Raw genomic sequence first — 19,878 nt, 5'->3', positions numbered from 1 at the left:
ATTATCCCTTCAACAAGGTTTCGTTAAAGAAATACCATTATGGCTAGACAGTGTTCAATGAGTGACCATTCGGTTTCATCCTTCAACAGGTGTACGTGGTGGACCCTCGTAACCACGGCGAGAGTCCGCACAGCGAGAATGGCGATTATTACGACATGACAGCGGACATCGTCCACTTCTAGGAGGAACGAGAAATTGCCAAGTTCCATTTGCTTGGGCACAGCATGGGTGGACGAACCGCCATGACCATCGCTTTTACCAGGGTACGACTTTAATTTCTTACCAACAACACCACTTCAACTCAGTGGCATGGACAGGAAGGTCCGATTACTTTGACCGGAGCCCCGTAAAGCTAAAATTTTGAGAATGAAACACCATATTTTGCTAGCTTCAGGATTAAAAAAAGGCCCAGAAATCCTTCTTAGGGGCCGAATAAAAATTTGTGCTCCACGTATTTGGTCCACCTTACCAATGACTCTTGGTTCCACGTATTTTGTCTACCTTACCAATGACTCTTGGTTCCACGTATTTTGTCTACCTTACCAATGACTCTTGGTTCCACGTATTTGGTCTACCCTAACAATGGCTCTTGGTTCCACGTATTTGGTCCACCTTACCAATGACTCTTGGTTCCACGTATTTTGTCCACTTTACCAATGACTCTTGGTTACACGTATTTTGTCTACCTTACCAATGACTCTTGGTTCCACGTATTTGGTTTACCCCACCAAAGACTCTTGGTTCCACGTATTTGGTTTAACTTACCAAAGACTCTTGGTTCCACGTATTTGGTTTACCTTATAAGCGTGGCGATAAGCCTAAAAAGGTAGATTTCTCCATCGTAAATTCTGACAACATTTACATTGTTATATTAATCAGCTTTATTTCATACAATATCTCGCGCAGACGCGAAAGAAACCTTGTCGTATCGCGAAATTGCTAAGAGCTTTTCTCTTTGCCAACGAAGCCTGCGTTGCTTCATGAGCGTCCCTCCTTTCACTATGGACACGCAAAGCACGAGGCCGAAGAAACAAACCAGGACTCCGTAGAATAGGCCTTCCAGGCTCTCGTCTTTCTTTTGAGCGTAGAATGGTTTGAGCACAGAGTGTCTCTCTTTGACACCACCTTCTTTATTAGACTCCGTCGTTCTTATAGTGGGATCAACCGATGGGGTTGTGGCGTCAACTATAGATGATGTTGGATCCACCGACAGCGTAGTTGGATCAACAGAGAGAGTGGTAGAGTCGATTGGCGATGAAGTTGGATCATCCGAGGGTGGGGTGGAGACTATCGGTGACGAAGTTGGATTATCTGAGAACGTAGTTGGATCAACCGAGAGTATAGTTGGATCATCCGAGATTGTAGTGACAGCGATCGGCGATGATGTTGCACCAACCGACAGCGTAGTTGGATTATCCGAGATTGTAGTGACAGCCATCGGCGATGATGTTGCACCAACCGACAGCGTAGTTGGATCATCCGAGATTGTAGTGACAGCAATCGGCGACGACGTTGCACCAACCGACAGCGTGGTTGGATCAACATGGAGTGTAGTGACAGCGATCGGCGATGACGTTGCACCAACCGACAGCGTAGTTGGATCAGCCGAGATTGAAGTGACAGCAATCGGCGACGACGTTGCATCAACCGACAGCGTAGTTGGATCAACAGAGAGTGTAGTGACAGCGATCGGCGATGATGTTGCACCAACCGACAGCGTAGTTGGATCATCCGAGATTGAAGTGACAGCAATCGGCGACGACGTTGCACCAACCGACAGCGTAGTTTGATCAACAGAGAGTGTAGTGACAGAGATCGGTGACGATGTTGCACCTACCGACCGCGTAGTTGGATCATCCGAGATTGTAGTGACAGAGATCGGTGACGACGTTGCACCAACCGACAGCGTAGTTGGATCATCCGAGATAGTAGTGACAGCGGTCGCCGACGACGTTGCACCAACCGAAAGCGTAGTTGGATCATCCGAGATTGTAGTGACAGCAATCGGCGACGACGTTGCATCAACCGACAGCGTAGTTGGATCAACAGAGAGTGTAGTGACAGCGATCGGTGACGACGTTGCACCAACCGAAAGCGTAGTTGGATCATCCGAGATTGTAGTGACAGCAATCGGCGACGACGTTGCATCAACCGACAGCGTAGTTGGATCAACAGAGAGTGTAGTGACAGCGATCGGTGACGACGTTGCACCAACCGAAAGCGTAGTTGGATCATCCGAGATTGTAGTGACAGCAATCGGCGATGACGTTGCATCAACCGACAGCGTAGTTGGATCAACAGAGAGTGTAGTGACAGCGATCGGTGACGATGTTGCACCTACCGACCGCGTAGTTGGATCATCCGAGATTGTAGTGACAGAGATCGGTGACGATGTTGCACCTACCGACCGCGTAGTTGGATCATCCGAGATTGTAGTGACAGAGATCGGTGACGACGTTGCACCAACCGACAGCGTAGTTGGATCATCCGAGATAGTAGTGACAGCGGTCGCCGACGACGTTGCACCAACCGACAGCGTAGTTGGATCATCCGAGATAGTAGTGACAGCGGTCGCCGACGACGTTGCACCAACCGAAAGCGTAGTTGGATCATCCGAGATTGTAGTGACAGCAATCGGCGACGACGTTGCATCAACCGACAGCGTAGTTGGATCAACAGAGAGTGTAGTGACAGCGATCGGTGACGACGTTGCACCAACCGAAAGCGTAGTTGGATCATCCGAGATTGTAGTGACAGCAATCGGCAACGACGTTGCACCAACGTACAGCGTAGTGGCATCAACCGAGAGAGTGGTAGAGGTTGGATCAATTGACGGCGTGGTGGAGACAATCGGTGGTGAGGTTTGATAAAGTGTGATCGTTGTGGCGTCGGTTGATGTCGTTTCTTGATCACCCGTTTCCGTTGTGGCTATAGTGGTCGTAGTTAGATCTTCAGGACTGTAAACCTCAACTACCAAGTTCCGGAAAGCCATAATATCATTCCCATTGTTTAAGGTAGCTTTAAACTCCAACTGTTTTGAAAATACATAACTATGGTTAGGGAGGGTAATTCCGAACACCGATTTATTTTTTATTTCAAAAAAACGTGTTCATACTGGATTACCCGAATTTTCGCCGAGAAAAATAAAACATTTACCCAAATGAATTTCGCGCATTGCATGATGAATGCGCAGAAGGCGTGCGCGAACGTTTGTAAACTTAGAACCACGCGGGAGAAATCTCCGCCGTGAGCCCTCAGCACCGTAGCCAAGGCTTAATCACAATTTAATGACTTTCAAACTTAAATGATTCATCAGAACCTAAAACCAGGGAGTACAGAACGGGAGATGAAAAGAGGGGGGTTTTTTGGTTCTGCTGCAATGAGCTACACTTCAGCCGGCGCCTCTGCAAAATACGGGACACCTCGACTAAATAACGCCATCTATTATCAGCGGCCATGTGGTTTTTGTTAAGAAATTCAAATTTTACACACGTGGTGAACATAAGCATGGACCATTGTTACATAAATGGACTTTCAAAAGTCAAAAGAAAAATTTTTTTAATTATTTTAACAGATCTTATAATTATTTTATATAATTTTATACAATTTATTTTTCTATTTTAGGGAATGTGTTTAAAAAGGACACGTTAAAGGCAAAAATGGAAAATATATTAGCCAATCCTTGTAAAGGCTTAAGGTTTTAAATATGATACAAAATTATATTTACATTGATTTAGTACTATGATTTCAGTTGTATTATATCCTAAAAATGATACGGTTTACTCAAGAATAACTTGGAATATTGCCGGTCGTAAGATAATTTAAATATTTACAATTAGGATCTACGTTATCTAATGAAAGATGGCAGCATGCACTTCCTCCATAAACAGCAAAGCCACAAAAATTAGGTAGATGGCGCAAAAAGCCGTATCTTGTCCCGTATTTTGCCAACCTTTCCACCCACTTTCAACCCACCCCACCTCGATTCTCTGGCTTCTTGGTCGAGAACCCTAAAAGATCTGTCAAAACGACTCCCGTTCTGTACTCCCTGATCAAACTGACTTTTAGAAATAAGAGAACTTGTTTCTGAAGGTGTTTATTTTTCAAATTTGAGATTTAGACGCGTTTTGTGGCATTTATCAACCCGAGCGTGGCTACTTTAGATGTAGATGGTAGACCTTTGCTTATGGGGACCTTATGATAGGCTTATGCTAATATATAAATATTTCACATTTCCATTTAATTAACAATTAAGATAAAACACTTAAAATTGTTTGCCAACCCCTTTAAAAATTCTTGTAGGCAGCATATATACGCTAAGATTCAATACTAAAATTTTTTAATTAAGGCTGATTTTTATTTAAATCCACTAGATTTGAACAATATGGTTCTTATTTATACCATAAGTAACATAATAACAATAAGTATGTCAATTAGGAAACATTATCATTGAACTGATTTTCAGAGCTATTGCGCAATCTAAGTTCAGTTCTCAGGACAGAAGCCCCCTAGTGTCTAAATAGGAATAAGGCAAAATATACTACTACCAAAGACATGATACTCAGTTCGAGTGCAAGTCCCAGTTGATTAGCATTGAAACAATAGCAAGTGTCTTACTTATTGTTATTATGTTACTTATATCTTCCGACGCATTTGGAGCGCACGCCAGTGACGGATTTCCTTCCCCCCTCTCGCACCTGGACAAATTCGATTATCATGATCGTCTCATAACAGTATAAATGAAGCAAAAACAAATTTAAGCCCAACAAGAATTTTGGCGTCGACGCTCGCCGTCGTAGCGTTTTGGCCATAGTGAAAACCAGCCTTTAGGGTAGGTCTAACGAAGATTAAACGCGTCTACACGAGAAATTGACAGGTGTATAAGATACCTAGAGAGTTACCTAAATTTGTCCGAAATTAACTCGCACTACTGCTTTGGTCAAAATTCTGTTTATTTAGATGATAGCTACCTTTTTAATTAAATTTAAAATGTAAGATAAGTTATCAGCTAGAAACCCTTTTTAAATTGTATATAACTTGACCTAACCTTACTTAGCCCAACCAATTAAAATGTAATTTTATTACCTTTACCTAACTTAATAAAACCTTTAAGGTATGTACGGGCTTATCGAAACCAAACCTCACCTAACCTCACCTAACTTTGCCCTAACCAGTGGCGTAAATAGGGCCCCCGCAACCCCGCAGTGCGGGGGGGGGCATTTTTAGTTCGTTTTATAACCTTGCTTTTGTTCTATCACGGCACGAGCTTTTCAGTCTGTAGGAAAAGAATTTCGGTCATCATTTCCGATAAATCGAGGATAAGTATAAAGTCAAGAAACTTCATTGGCAGAGTTTCAGAAAAATCGGAAATAATTTCGGGTTTTTGTAAAAAATATTTTTTCACCGGTAGGTGCTAGAAAAAAGTTTCGATGAGAAGGTTGTAGAGTACTGTCGAAAATGTTCAAAGAAATTGGTTTCATTGGAAAAGAGCACTGTTTCACGAAGATATGAGCTGATGAAAAAAAAAAGCTGTCCAAAGGTTCCAATAGCCTTCGCATTTTTGTACGTAAATGAAGGAAATCACGTTAAAAGATTAAATTCCTTAAATGTAATTTACAAAAACGCCAATTTAGGCCTACAGTAGACCTAAAAACGTATCAGTAGGCCAACTACGCACAAAGGTCAAGTTTTCAATTAGTATTTAATGTGAAAACCTTTGTTTTCAAACATTCTCTAACGCATATTGAGTCTAATCAACATGCCACTAAATTATTCTCGTGATCTGCGTGCTTTTATGGTTGAGTTATTTTATGGTGAAGCCAATCGTAACGCGGAAAGGGTTAGTGAATTGTTCACCGTTCGATATCCAGATAGAAGACCAAGCCACAACACCGTTCTTGGAGCTGTTCATCAATCCCAGATTTCGTGGACCAGGTCGTCAAGACATCAACATGGAAGACACCGTTCTAGCCTATTTTGTCGCGTATCCTCGAGCAGGCGTCGGAGGTACAAGTGTCGATCTCGGGTTATCGACGAATTACGTGTGGACCACTCTTCACAATCATAACTTCCATCCGTACCCTCCACCAAGCTCTTCACGAAGGAGATATGGAACGTAGATTTGATTTCTGAGAACCGACGAGTGTTCCTTTGGTAGAGATGGGCCTTTCAACCATCAAAACGCCCACATGTGGTGTGACGAAAATCCTCACTGGGGTTTTCCTCACCATCAACAACAACAACTCCGACTGAATGTTTGGGCGGGTTTTCTCGGGGATCGAGTTATTGGCCCATTTTTCGTCCCAGCTCGTCTTAATGAACAACGCTACTTGGCGCTTTTGCAGAACGAACAAGCAGACGCTTTAGAAGATATTCCGCTGGAAGCTTACCGACAGATGTGGTACCAACGTGACGGCGCACCACGCCACGTACCTAGATGTGTAGTGGAGCATCTTAACGAGTTCCCTCAGCGTTGGGTTGGCAGGAACGGTCACGTTCAATGGCCTGCGAGATCTCCGGACCTAATTCCGATGGACTTTTATTTGTGGGGGTTCATCAAAGCACAAGTTTACGTGACGCCCGTTGAGAATATCGAAGATTTGCGTCACCGAATCTTTGCAGCCTTCGAACTTGTCAATCCTGATATGATCAGACGCTCGTTTCAAAACATGCTTCATCGTGCCCAAACATGTATCGCGGCAAACGGAGGTGTCATATAACCTCACTTGTAAAATTATTATGCTTATTCGAATTAAATGTTCAATTAAATCTTTCAGACATTTCTTTCATTAACGTACAAAAATGCGAAGGCTATTGGCCCCTATAGATAGCTTTTTTTTCGTGGAAAAGTGTTCTTATCCAATGAAACCAAGTTTCTTGAACATTTTCGACCACACTCTACAACTTTCTCATTGAAACGTTTTTTCTAGCACCTACCGGTGAAACCTTTTTTTTTACAAATACCCGAAATTATTTCCGATTTTTCTGAAATTTAGGTATTAAAGCGATCCCACACTATAAATAATACCCTGATAATTTCGCAACTCTATCTCTTGCAGTTTCTTTAAAAAATGCCCAGTAAGAGAAGTTCAAAACACCCTGTATATAAGCCGTTTTAATTCCTACTTATTCTAAGTTTCTACGTAAAATATGTTGGAAGAATATAATTTGAAACCCTTTATAGTTATTTTCTATACCGTCAATTCATACACGTTCAAACAATTTTATTCTGTTTAAATACATAGCCAGTGAGTCCTGCCCTGAGTTACATTTTCATAGCTAGGGGGCATCTACGAATCAAGGTGGTGGAAGCATTGCTTTGAAAGTGCTAAATCCACACACCCTCCTTAAATACGCCATTGTTTATTAGTAGTAAACAAACGTCTCGCAAAAAGAGTCACATAAGGGGGCCCCAAAAAGAGTTTCGCGGGGGGGGGGGCCGAGGACCTTAGTTACGCCACTGGCCCTAACTTAACAAAAATTTAGGTTATCCACACTGAACCTTAGATTTTGAATAGATTAAGCCCGAAACTAATCATATCCTCGATTAAATTTCTGTTTATTTGAATTGGCTTTCCATCAGCGAGGCTAATATTTTTTAATGTAAAAGTTCATACATCAACAAAAATGTAAATCCATTTATCGATTTCACTTACTTTGGCAGATTTGAAAGTTTTCAAATGGTAGTCGTCGATCCTCGTAACGGTAAACCATTGCCCGGCTGGGTTTGTTTCTTTCTTCGAGTCGTAGAACGGTGCCGCTCGCTCCAGCTCATGTCCCTTTTTGCTCACAAATTGACCAATCTGTTCCAACGTGAAGACTACTTTTGCCGAGAAAAACAGTTCCACGCTGACCTTCAAAATACTTTTTCCCATGGTTGAAAACTTCGGACTGGTCATCGTGGAGTGGGTTTGTTTGTCAAGGCCTCGAATCAAGACGTAGCTAGTTCCGGTTAACCCTAAACGAAATGGTTGGTCAGTTGCGATCCGCCTGTACGCACCCAAGCAGAAATTATGGAGTGATCATTGAAACGTTTAAGGACATTTAATTTTGGGATATTTTGTTGTTAAAGAGTCGTCATGAGCTATTAAAAATTACTTCAAGGAAATGTCGTATAGTTTACACGATCTTAATGCGCGTTTTACTACAAACTTTCTTATGCAACAATCAGTGAGTGAGCGAATTTCACTATGAATTTATTTCGCCGTGAAATTATTTCATCGTGAATGTATTTGTGCTTGTCGCAGCCTACTTCCAGGGGCTAGTAGGTCACACTTTTAAGCTCTCTGGCGCTCTTTTAACTCATCGAAGGAAAATGGGGGGAAAAACAGGCATACTCCTCGACTCACCCCTACAACTCCTTCAAATTTTTGCATACACTTTTGAAACACCCTGTATAGTCACGTAACTATAGTTACGCGTCAAATATTTTTAAATCAGTTAAAAAAGAAGGTTTAGAACAGTTTTCCTTACAAAGGTATTGATTATTTGAATATTCAGAAATTGATACTCATTTTGATTGAAATGTTTTGAAATATTTAAAAAGGTTGAAATTTAATTTTGGTTGCAATAGTCGATGTATTTTTGGTGTGAACCATCTGGACTCCAAAAATGAAACATGGTAGGTTCGCGAATTTCTCACTGTACACCGTACTGAAAATTTACCTCGAGTTTTACTCCGTTTACCAAGGTAAAATGTCAAAATTACACTGCGTATGCGTATTTACTTATTTAGAAAAGCATATTTCGGTAAATACTATTTTTAAGAAATCACTATCCTACTAGAAATTTATGTAGAACCCGAAGTGAACGGTCAAGCTTTAACCAGTTAGATAGCCCTATAGCCCGTTGAAAACAAAAATTTATGGCGAAATCCGCTTAAGAAAATATTGATTGGTTAATTTTTATTAAAATAAAGAAATTTCGGGAAATCGAAAAGCGCGCGTCCACCGCGACACCTGGTGAGAAATCGGTGAGACAGCGGCGTGTTCCAGTTATACGAGACCTAAGCCTAAATTGCGTGATTTTGAAAGGTTGGATAGTTCGCTAATCACTCACTAAGGTGCTGCTGGCGCTGGCGATACACCCTAAGATGGCGGCGAAATTCAAACCCAAATACTTGCCGTTATTTTGCGTTTCAACTTTTTAGGCCAAAAACTATTTTTTTGAGACGAAAAAAGGTACGTGTAAGTATATTGAACGTCTTTTTGATCTTTTGATATGCAAATAAAGCGATATTTGGAAAAGCTTTGCCGTTCCCCTTTAATCAAATTGCTGGGTGAGCGGAATATAAATGATTAACCTAATCTGACTAACTGATTACCTTCACCTATTTGAAAATTACGACCTAAATGACCTGATCAGTTAGCCGTTATAAGTACTACCATATGTAACATAATTACTCATAAGTGTGCCTCTGTTTAACATTTCTGTATTAAAAATTTAAATGAGACCTTGTTTCACAACCACCAAAGAAAATACGGACTAACGTCTCGTAAAACTGGTTTTAACTTCCTTCCCTCACCGCCAGAACTAGTTTTGATGACGATAAAACCGTCATCGACTGGGAAGTGACGTCAATTACGTCATATCCTTGCAACAAGGTCTCATTGAGAAAAAGTTCTTTCTGGCACACTTATGAGTAATTATGTTACATATGGTACTACATGTTCCATTTCAATAACTTAAATGCATATTCCTTTCGTAAGAGATATGTCATAAACTTTCGCTAGAATTTACCTGATGGAAGGTTCATGTCTTTAAATTGCTCATCCGTCAGTTCATCTCTGAAGTACCAGCGAACTGGACTCTTAGACGTATCCCACTTCTTGCAGCTGGTCTCGAGGGCGCACGAGGCGTCATCGACTACTTCAGCTATAATACAGGAAACCAAATTCAGATCCCATTATAACTTAATTACTACTGGGATTTACCACACCAAAACCTTACCACGCAAAAGTGGGGCGCATTGTAGCGCTACCAACAGCCATTCAAGGATACTGAACCCGTTCATCGCAAGATGGCCAATTTGTGACGTCCTTCGTCCGAAAGGACAAGAATTCGAAAAGAACTCTCGCTTTGCGAAAACATATGTCCTTAACTCGAGCGTTATCTCGGCTTGGACCAATAAAATGTCATTAAATCTTCACTTCGAATATTATCTTGAGATATATGTGACATTTGTGTTTTTGCGTAAGAACGCGATTTACGTTGATTGACTTTTAAAAAGAATCTCGCTTCTTTATCGAACAAATACAATTTCGTATCCACTTGCATTATTGCGTTTTATCAACGTAAATGTAAAATATTTTAACTGACTTTTTGACAGAAACATTAATATATTTTTGTTAGGCTAATGCCCAAAGCACCACCCAAGTCAAATAGAAAGTTTTTAATGCCCATAAATCTAGTGTAATGTTATCCATAAGTCTGACTAGGCTTCAGCCTAGGGGCCCACCAAGAGCAGGGGCCCACCAAGAGCAGGGGCCAGGCAGGGGACCATGCATCACAAGGGGGACTGAAATGTGGAGGGGTTGATGGGCCCAAAGAAGATGGAAGCATAGGGGCCCTGCCATGAGTTAATACGGTACTGTTTAAATCGGATGACTGGCTGTTGTGTGAAGCCCTTCATGCCACGCGAGCCAACAGCTCCCTACACTCACTATTACCATATGTAACATAATTACTCATAAGTATGCCTCTGTATAATATTTCCATTGAAAAAAATGCAATGAGACCTTGTTTCACGCGGAACATACATTGAGCGGACCCAAAAATGCAAAAATGATTTTAATCCTTGCGCTATTGAAAAGGTTACCATGGAAATGAAATCATGTGATCGCGAGGCACGAGCTAAACTTGACATTGGCAAAGCCAGAAACGCGCGAGGAATTCTCACTAACTTCCGTTTCCCATCAGTAAAGTTGATGATGCACGGAGTTGTAAGTGACGTAATTTACGTCATATCCCGTGAACAAGGTTTCATTAACGAAAATGCTTTTACGGCATACTTATAAGTGATTATGTTACATATGCTATTACCGTTAACATCTTAAGGATAAATCGAAAAACAACTTTAACTCTCATATTTAGAAGGTAGTCGTATAGGGCTGTGCGATTAGTGGTTTTAGCCAATCGAGCCGGTTATCGATCATAAAGTTTTTCATCGAGTATTCTAGTCGAGTAATCGAGTACTTAATTAAGGGGAAACTTTCTCTTATTCGAGTCGAGTAACTTAAAAAAAACTTCGAGTAATATTTTTAATGAGTCGGGTTATTGAGTACTTGATTAGGAGCTGGCTTTATTCAAGAAATTATTAAATAAAATTTAAAAGTTGTAAAAAACACTCTTTGAATCTACTAGGATAAAAAAACTCGACGAGTTTAGAGAGCAGCTTATTCGAGTAGTCGGGTACCCGAATATACAATTTTTTGGTACTCTGTATCTGAGCATTGTGGTCTTGAAACTAAATTATTTCCATTTTATTTTGCTTTCTAACATTAGTTTTATTCAAGCGTTTGTATTCGCCAAAATAATATAGAGATTAAGCGGTGACTTTTAAAACGGTACTAAAAATATAGAAATCCAAAATCTATTTTTCCTAAAAAATAATATTTTTGAGTTGCCATATTTTAGCACTGATACGGGGTAACCTATCGGAACAACGTCATTAGGAGGTGTCAAATGTTTTTGATTACATCTTGCTAATGAAGTGCGCTGATCTAGATTGTTTGATACGCCTACGCTACTGGTTTCAGTGGTATCTGTTAATCCCACTATCTCCGCAAAAGTAAAATAAAATAGGTGAATTCAGACCGCCATCTATAGGTTTCTATAAAAACTAACAGGATGGTATTTTAAGCTGACGTAACATTAGTATTGTTCATTATATACAAAATATGTACCATGATACCATCATATGTTTCACGCTACTGGAGTCATGGTTTTCAGTGGCGTACCAAGCTGTTGTGACGGCCGGTTGAAAAATTTGATAATGCGTCCCCGATGTACGTAATTATTAAAATAAATAGGAAATAAATATTCATTTCTTCCCTAAATATTATATAATTCTGTTCAACTGAGAATTATATACAGATTAGATTCCCAACTAACTTCTACGCTCGCATTAATTCGAAACGGCAAACACATCTAAACGACCTTTACGAACATTTGAATATAAGCAACGTTTATAGTGGGAATAATTTTGGGGATTTTGGCGCCCCTCCAGAAGACGTCTAACCCCTCTGTTCCCTATCGGTACCCCTATGATTGCTTTCACCAACGGTTATAGTGAGTGTAGGGAGCTGTTGGTTCGCATGGAATGAAGGACTTGCCAACCCTCTCCTACTCAATTTAACCCGGCCACCTGAACTAAAAGCATTACAAGTCGATAGTTGACTTGGGCCTAGCTTGTTCTTAGTCAGGACGGGTTGCGGTAATTAACAACTTAAATCAGTTTTTGTTATAAAGTAATTAACAACTTAAATCAGTTTTTGTTATAAAGAAATTAACAACTTAAATCAGTTTTTGTTATAAAGTAATAAACAACTTAAATCAGTTTTTGTTATAAAGTAATTAACAACTTAAATCAGTTTTTGTTATAAAGTAATTAACAACTTAAATCAGTTTTTGTTATAAAGTAATAAACAACTTAAATCATTTTTTGTTATAAAGAAATTAACAACTTAAATCAGTTTTTGTTATAAAGTAATAAACAACTTAAATCAGTTTTTGTTATAAAGTAATTAACAACTTAAATCAGTTTTTGTTATAAAGAAATTAACAACTTAAATCAGTTTTTGTTATAAAGTAATTAACAACTTAAATCAGTTTTTGTTATAAAGTAATTAACAACTTAAATCAGTTTTTGTTATAAAGAAATTAACAACTTAAATCAGTTTTTGTTATAAAGTAATAAACAACTTAAATCATTTTTTGTTATAAAGTAATTAACAACTTAAATCAGTTTTTGTTATAAAGTAATAAACAACTTAAATCAGTTTTTGTTATAAAGAAATTAACAACTTAAATCAGTTTTTGTTATAAACTAATTAACAAATCAAATCAGTTTTTGTTATAAAGTAATTAACAACTTAAATCAGTTTTTGTTATAAAGTAATTAACAACTTAAATCAGTTTTTGTTATAAAGTAATTAACAACTTAAATCAGTTTTTGTTATAAAGTAATTAACAACTTAAATCAGTTTTTGTTATAAAGAAATTAACAACTTAAATCAGTTTTTGTTATAAAGTAATAAACAACTTAAATCATTTTTTGTTATAAAGTAATTAACAACTTAAATCAGTTTTTGTTATAAAGTAATTAACAACTTAAATCAGTTTTTGTTATAAAGTAATTAACAAATCAAATCAGTTTTTGTTATAAAGTAATTAACAACTTAAATCAGTTTTTGTTATAAAGTAATTAACAACTTAAATCAGTTTTTGTTATAAAGTAATTAACAACTTAAATCAGTTTTTGTTATAAAGTAATTAACAACTTAAATCAGTTTTTGTTATAAAGTAATTAACAACTTAAATCAGTTTTTGTTATAAAGTAATTAACAACTTAAGTCAGTTTTTGGGTTCCGGTAACTAAACACTTAAGTCAGTTTTTGGGTTCCGGTATCTAAACACTTAAGTCAGTTTTTGGGTTCCGGTAACTAAACGCTTAAGTAAATTATTTGGGTTTGGTAATTAAAAACATAAGTCAGTTATGGCATCTTGAAAATAAAAACTAGGTCAGTTTTAGTTTATTTTAGGATTTTATTTTAGTTAATCCTTAATTATTCTTAATTATTTTTCAAATTTGCGTGTTCGCTCAGTCATTCGTTTATAGCATGAAGCTATTCCGATATTTTCGTCTAAATTCTAATGTAGTAATCAATTAACCCCTCTGCATGCTTATTCCTATTTAATTCCTACTTATGCTATAAGCACTTGTACTTCTGATTGTGATAAGAATTCACGTAATATATCTCTTTCATCTAGGTCATAAGTGAAGTATGTACAAGACTGCAGTCGTTTTCAACCGAATGGCCACTCACTCCAGAAAGCTGATGTACATCACTCCATTTTTGAAAATCAAAAATACCAATAAATTTTTTTTCTAAATCTTAAGAAATCTGTAAAATTAAAAAAGTAATCGAAAATAATCTTATACCATCAAAAATAATCAGAAAAAAAACCGTAAATATCGGAAAATCTTTCATGCTTATCTTAAAACTCAGATTTATTAAGAAATCTTAAACTTATTAAGAATACAATTAAATCTTTATATATATCAGAGAAATATTTGGAAAATATTAAAAAATTCGTGGAAATCATGGCTTCGACAAGAAAAATCGGAAAATGCTCCATTGAAATCCAAAATATTTTCAAAATAAAAAAAATTACTAAGAATCAAAAGAAATCTTTAGAAATCAGATAAATCTTTAATAATCAGTAAAAAAATCCTGGAAATCATAACTCAAACCACAAAAAATTGGGAATGTTTGATGGAAATCTTAAAATTGTTGGTCTTCTGTAAAGTATTTTTGAAAAATCAGTAGGCAATTTGAGAATGGACACGATTCAAGCAAATAACATGAGCAGCATGATTACATATATATTATAATTATAATAATAACCAGCTAGTACAATAAATAAATTTCAAAATTTTCGTTAAAATTGTTGACTATACGTCATTTTAATCGTGAAATTTACAATATTGCATTATACAAATAAACCAAAAAGCTTTGAGTAAACTAAATTAAGTTAGTTTATGAACTGCAATAGTGAACTCTCCCACAAAATGGGACTACAATGTTTTCGTGTTAAATTTCTAATAGCGCGGGTTTCTGGTGTTGGTCAGAGGGATCATGTCGTCCTCTCTTCTCTCAATGTCTTTCCTCCTGATATAAATCATCATCCCGATCAAAATCAAGACCAGGCAGATGGGCACCACGATGGCGAACACGGTACCCGTCTTGTTCACTAACTTCTCTTCGTCGGTCAGACTGTTTTCTTCGGAGCTTACACCGGGACCAACCGTGGTCGTGGTTGTTGGTGGCTTTGTCACCTTAGCTGTCGTTTTGGGTGGTCGAGTCTCAGTTGTTTTTTCGTCTTGAGATGAGCTTTTGGTAGTTTTGTCTCCATTTGCAGTTGTTAAGTCAGTATCGGTCATCGTTTCACCCGTGACTGTTGATTTAGAGGATTCATCGTTCATGGTCGTGGGTTCAGTGGATTCGTTATTGGTAGTCCTTGACGCGGTAGTTTCTGATTTCCCTATGGTGCTCGCCTGTGTAGTGTATTTGACATTGACGGTTGATTGTCGCGTCGAAACGGTTTCGGCGATGGTAAGTGTAGTTGATGGTTGTGTCTCGGCGATGGTAAGTGTAGTTGATGGTTGTGTCTCGGCGATGGTAAGTGTAGTTGATGGTTGTGTCTCGGCGATGGTAAGTGTAGTTGATGGTTGTGTCTCGGCGATGGTAAGTGTAGTTGATTTGGTATTGTCCTCACCAGGCTCTTTTACAAATATAAAGTAGATTTAGTGAAAACCGTTAGTATGTTTACATTTAACTTCTTATTACTTTAAATAAATTCACAAATTAATTCCCTTTAGTTTACGATATAATATTTCAATGGTTATTTATATCCTAGTTGTCGTACCTATGGCACTTACGGTATGGACTTTTGATATTTTATTATTATTACTGTTCTGTCCGTTTACTGGTCTATGTACTATCAACGTGATTAGTTATATAATCTTACTAAACTACTCTAAACTTATGATACATTATACTGGACTTTTATTTATTACTTTTAGCAACTGAGATACCATCCAATCCTATAAGAAATATGGTTTTGTTACAAAGATTAATATAGAACTCAATAGAGTTTATGTTCCCGGCAATTGGAAATATTATTTACATTCACAGTGTCAATTCGGTTAGCAAACTGGATTTTTCGGTTAAATAAATTTTAATTAAAACTTGCACGTGTGAATACCTAATAGATCTTAACTGTTTAACTGAATTAGCGCCATCTGTGAAATCTCCTTTCCGCTCATGAACTGCGCAATTTTTAAATAGGCTTAGCTGTCTTACGACTGCTGAACATATTGTTGCTAATTTAAAGTTTCCGACTAAATTAGTTTAATAAATGGGACCAACTTACCAGACAACGGTACCGCGCCACTTCGCCCGCATACCAGCAACAAAACCACCAGCGAAAAAGCGGTTTTCATTGGTCCACTATTATTCTAAAATATTTGTACGACTATATTAATTTCTTCTTTATAAGGTTGACTTTTACTCACCTTAATACAGTTGCGAAATAGTCCCACATACCGCCAAGATTAGGTACTTACACGGAAGACACCGGATAACGATGCTCTTATCTTCTGAAAGAAGATGCTATACCTGTATCCAACATCAACCCACGTCGTTATCAGGCGAAGTTAAGAAATGAGACGAAACGAAAGAGTTTACGACAAATATTTATTTCACTCCAATAATGCAAATATCAGTAATAAATGCAATTCTTATAACTTGCATATTTGTGTTCTAAAATGTTTTAAACAACGGAACATGTTAGACGTGTAAATTATTGATTGATATCAATTGTTATATTTAGAAAATGTATTAGACGAACTTGACGGAAAACGCTTGAAATTATTCTTGGTTGAAATCATAGGCATCTGTATAATCAAGGCCATATAATACAAATTCTTATTTTAACAAGGTACATAGCTTTTTTTCAAAACATAACTTCCAAAACTCTTGAAAATATGGGAAGAATTAGTCACAAATTTTAGTTCACAGTTTTTCCTTTCAGTCGCACTTTTTTTTCAATGAGCGATTACTTCGTGTATCCCTCCGCCCGAGTTACTAGCATTTTTTAAAGCGTGACTGAAAGGAACGTTATAAAGATATCGACGAAGTTAGCCAGTTTAAATAATATCCATGAAGCTAAAAGTAAACCACATTTAGCAAAAGGCTACCTAGAGATTGTTTCTTTAATGTTCGATTTTTTATGTAATAACTAATGAAGTATTTAACTTAAAATAAGTTGACTTTATACACTAGAGGACTGTGTAATTGCTACCAATTATTTACTTTCTAGGTCTCATATAAAGTCGTTGTTATTGTTTTAATATGTACCTAGAATTTAAATTGTAAATCTTATTCATATGTTGCGTACAAAGACACTTGAAACTGTACATAAAACGGTCAAAATTATCATGGTGACCCATGACTTGAGTGAATATAACGTCAAATGTGAAGATCAGGTTAAAAAAAATATCTGACTCGGTTTACAAAATGCAATTAGTATCCGCGTGTAATGATACTTGGTTTACCGGTCTAACGAGCTTATTTTTGTTACTTTATCTGCTTAACGATAACTGTTTGGCACTTAAACAAACCATGGGAATTCAGTTAAATAACGATATTTTTAAATCCTAGATTCTAAAACATACACATTTTGTGTTGATAAACATAGGCCTAATCATTGGCTTACACCAAATCTAAATACACTCAAAATAAACCTTAACTGTAATTACCATTACCAAAAGCTACAAAAGCCTCATATTTCCTAACTCATAATTTTAGGTAACACCAAAAGTCTCATGATAAAAATGTAACATGTAACTTTGCAGGCTCTAGAAATTTTCCATAACACTTTGGATGCGTACACCATCTATAACTGCGGCTGATGGTGTAAAATGTAAAACAAATACACTGGGTAGTGATTAATAAACCACAATTTTGAAAATTCAGTATAGGAGCACACTTTGATAACATTGATTTTTAGTATGTTTCACATTAAAAACTAACACCATGCCCTTGTACTTCGTCCACTTTTACATTTAGGACTATATTTGAAATTAACAACCTAGGTAACCCTGAATTAATTAAACTGGCTAATTTTGTTTCGGTTCGACGTCACATTTTACACGACGAGTCTGCTATAGTCGGGGTCTTGGTGGCTGCGACGTCGTCTGATGATGTAAATGACTAAAGCAGCTGTCATAGATACCAAGATCAGAGTGAAAATGACCACTGCCGCGATTTCTCCTTTGGTCAGGTGATGATGCGACGGCGCCGTGGTTGGGGTTGGAGTTGGTTCCGTAGTTGTAATGTGCGTTGTAGTCGTTGGGCCCTCGGTAGTTTTTGGGTTTGTAGTTAAATCAGTACTTGTGGAGATGCTGGTTGTGGTGTAGCTTCCAGTTGTCGATTCTGTGGGTGGTGTTGATGTTGGTTCGGTAGTCGTGGTTGGTTTGGTAGTAGTGGTTGGTTTTGTAGTTGTAGTTGGTTCTGTAGTCGTGGTTGGTTGAGCCGTTGTTGGTATACTCGGTGGAACAGCAATGGTCGGTTCTAAGGTTGCTTCTTCATCAATTTTCGATGCAATTTGTACCTTAACCGCTGAAATTGATTCTTTGGTTGTTAGGTCTGGAACTGATTCTTTGTTTCTTAACTCATCCTTGGCAATTTTCAACGCTTTCTGAAGATTAGTCCAAGTTATTATTGTTGTTTTTGCGGTCTCCGTTTCTGGTACAGGTTGGGCTGCTTTAAGACGACTAGCGTGCACTATTTCTAAGACGGAGTCGCTCGTGAGCGTTGTCTTCTGTGTCTCCAAATCTGGTTGCGTCGTGTTAGCGTCATCTTGGCTTGCCTTTGCAGAATTTGACGCTGGAAAGAATTTAATTATTTCGGAATTTTTGACAGGAAACCATTATTTGATAAATAAATATAATAGAAATACTCTTATAGCTTGTTTTTCATACATTTTATTTATTATCTAAATTTTTTAAAATTAAAATTTTAATCAAAGCAAAATACCTATTTTTCTACAAACAATGAAATATTTAATTTTAAACTTGCAAAACTATTTTAAGCACTAGATAAGAGCGTAATCTACAAGTTACGTGGCTAACTCAAGGAACTTGAATTGGAAGACGCTAAACAGAATATATTTAAAAACTCACCCAAGAATAACAACGTTATTAATAGAATTCGTTGTCCCGTGATCATTTTCGTAGTTATGAGTAAACTTGATCGTCAAAAATTGAGCGGCCTTATGGCATTCTTCGACTGAAGTTTGCTTTTACTTCAGACTTCTTTGTCGGTACCGTTTCGGCGAAATATGGCTGTTATCTTACCTTTACCTGTCGCTGATAACGCCGCTTCTAACACGTTCTAGAATTCAATAGTTCATTTCAGAATGTATTTGTTAATACGTTCGGGAGAATGACTATCCGTGGCCATCGTGGTCTAGTTGCCCCCGGCCCAAGAGGGGGAAGGGAAAACGGTACCGCCTTGCGCTTCAATCAATGAGAAACCGGGCTGATCTGATTTCATATAGGGGGAAGGAACTTACTATTAGAGCGTGAAGGCGACTGGGAACAACGCTAAAAATCGTCTCAAAGTTAGTCATTCTCCCCAATATTAATAAATATATTCTTGGTTTACTTTAACGTCTCAATGTCGGCCTACAGCTGCGCCTATTGCCGAGGCGATTGAAATACATTTTATCTTGCTTAGAAGTGCGCTTCTAAATGCGAGATATTTAGTGGAAACCATTGGCTTTAAGCTAAATTAGAAACCAGTGTTACCTGTTAGCACAATCAAAGGCGGCGATGTTTCAGCCTCCACCAGAAATATCGTCCGCCAGATAAAAGGATCGCTTGGAAATATTATTAGTACAGTTATTCTAAGCTCATTTCTGGGTGTACCAAGACAAAATTTCAACAGAAAGTATCTCAACGGTTCCTAGGTGGATAAAGGGCGGTAAACTAGAAAAAATACCCTAGGACCGTTTTATTCAATGGGCACAAGGGCCTACGAAGGTTCAAATGGGCTTACGAAAGTCGATGAGTATGAACAAATTATATATAAT

The 19,878-nt window shown here is 37.7% G+C and overlaps 3 protein-coding genes across 4 annotated transcripts; all 3 read right to left on the bottom strand.

The window, feature by feature from the left end:
• Positions 1–857: 857 nt before the first annotated feature.
• LOC149921180 (uncharacterized) lies at positions 858–10,076 on the bottom strand. The gene is made up of 4 exons (XM_090163682.1): positions 9,949–10,076; positions 9,739–9,873; positions 7,656–7,957; positions 858–3,031 (listed from the first exon to the last, which is right to left on the bottom strand). Exons 1-4 carry the CDS (start codon positions 10,010–10,012, stop codon positions 887–889), a joined length of 2,646 nt encoding a protein of 881 aa, XP_090019808.1. The 5' UTR covers positions 10,013–10,076; the 3' UTR covers positions 858–886.
• Positions 10,077–14,647: 4,571 nt separating this feature from the next.
• Positions 14,648–16,345, bottom strand: LOC149921179 (uncharacterized). Of its 2 annotated transcripts, XM_090163163.1 has the most exons (3): positions 16,298–16,345; positions 16,156–16,240; positions 14,648–15,504 (listed from the first exon to the last, which is right to left on the bottom strand). In XM_090163163.1, the coding sequence occupies exons 2-3, from the start codon at positions 16,223–16,225 to the stop codon at positions 14,822–14,824; spliced, it is 753 nt and encodes a 250-aa protein (XP_090019289.1). In that variant the 5' UTR covers positions 16,226–16,240; positions 16,298–16,345; the 3' UTR covers positions 14,648–14,821. The 2 variants fall into 2 exon arrangements, with proteins under 2 accessions (XP_090019289.1, XP_090019288.1); XM_090163162.1 differs by lacking the exon at positions 16,298–16,345 and having other exon boundaries at positions 16,156–16,287.
• A 119-nt stretch (positions 16,346–16,464) lies between these two features.
• LOC149921178 (uncharacterized) lies at positions 16,465–19,134 on the bottom strand. Its single transcript, XM_090163039.1, has 2 exons — positions 18,968–19,134; positions 16,465–18,671 (listed from the first exon to the last, which is right to left on the bottom strand). Exons 1-2 carry the CDS (start codon positions 19,011–19,013, stop codon positions 17,932–17,934), a joined length of 786 nt encoding a protein of 261 aa, XP_090019165.1. The 5' UTR covers positions 19,014–19,134; the 3' UTR covers positions 16,465–17,931.
• Positions 19,135–19,878: the final 744 nt, after the last annotated feature.

The sequence above is a fragment of the Leiobunum rupestre genome, chromosome 11 (assembly GCF_980474605.1).
Source record: "Leiobunum rupestre chromosome 11, qqLeiRupe1.1.hap1, whole genome shotgun sequence".
Classification (NCBI taxonomy): domain Eukaryota; kingdom Metazoa; phylum Arthropoda; class Arachnida; order Opiliones; family Sclerosomatidae; genus Leiobunum; species Leiobunum rupestre.
Note: the sequence above shows the minus strand (reverse complement) of the source record. Positions and strands in the feature narration are given on the sequence as shown.

Coding starts and splice junctions, on each gene's coding strand:
- LOC149921179 (XM_090163163.1), bottom strand. CDS start 16,225: ATGAAAACCGCTTTTTCGCTGGTGGTTTTGTTGCTGGTATGCGGGCGA. Junction 15,505..16,155: donor TGGCGCGGTACCGTTGTCTG/GTAAGTTGGTCC, acceptor TATTTGTAAAAG/AGCCTGGTGAGGACAATACC.
- LOC149921180 (XM_090163682.1), bottom strand. CDS start 10,012: ATGAACGGGTTCAGTATCCTTGAATGGCTGTTGGTAGCGCTACAATGC. Junction 9,874..9,948: donor ATGCGCCCCACTTTTGCGTG/GTAAGGTTTTGG, acceptor CCTGTATTATAG/CTGAAGTAGTCGATGACGCC. Junction 3,032..7,655: donor AAACTTTCAAATCTGCCAAA/GTAAGTGAAATC, acceptor TTTTCAAAACAG/TTGGAGTTTAAAGCTACCTT.
- LOC149921178 (XM_090163039.1), bottom strand. CDS start 19,013: ATGATCACGGGACAACGAATTCTATTAATAACGTTGTTATTCTTGG. Junction 18,672..18,967: donor AATAACGTTGTTATTCTTGG/GTGAGTTTTTAA, acceptor AATTCTTTCCAG/CGTCAAATTCTGCAAAGGCA.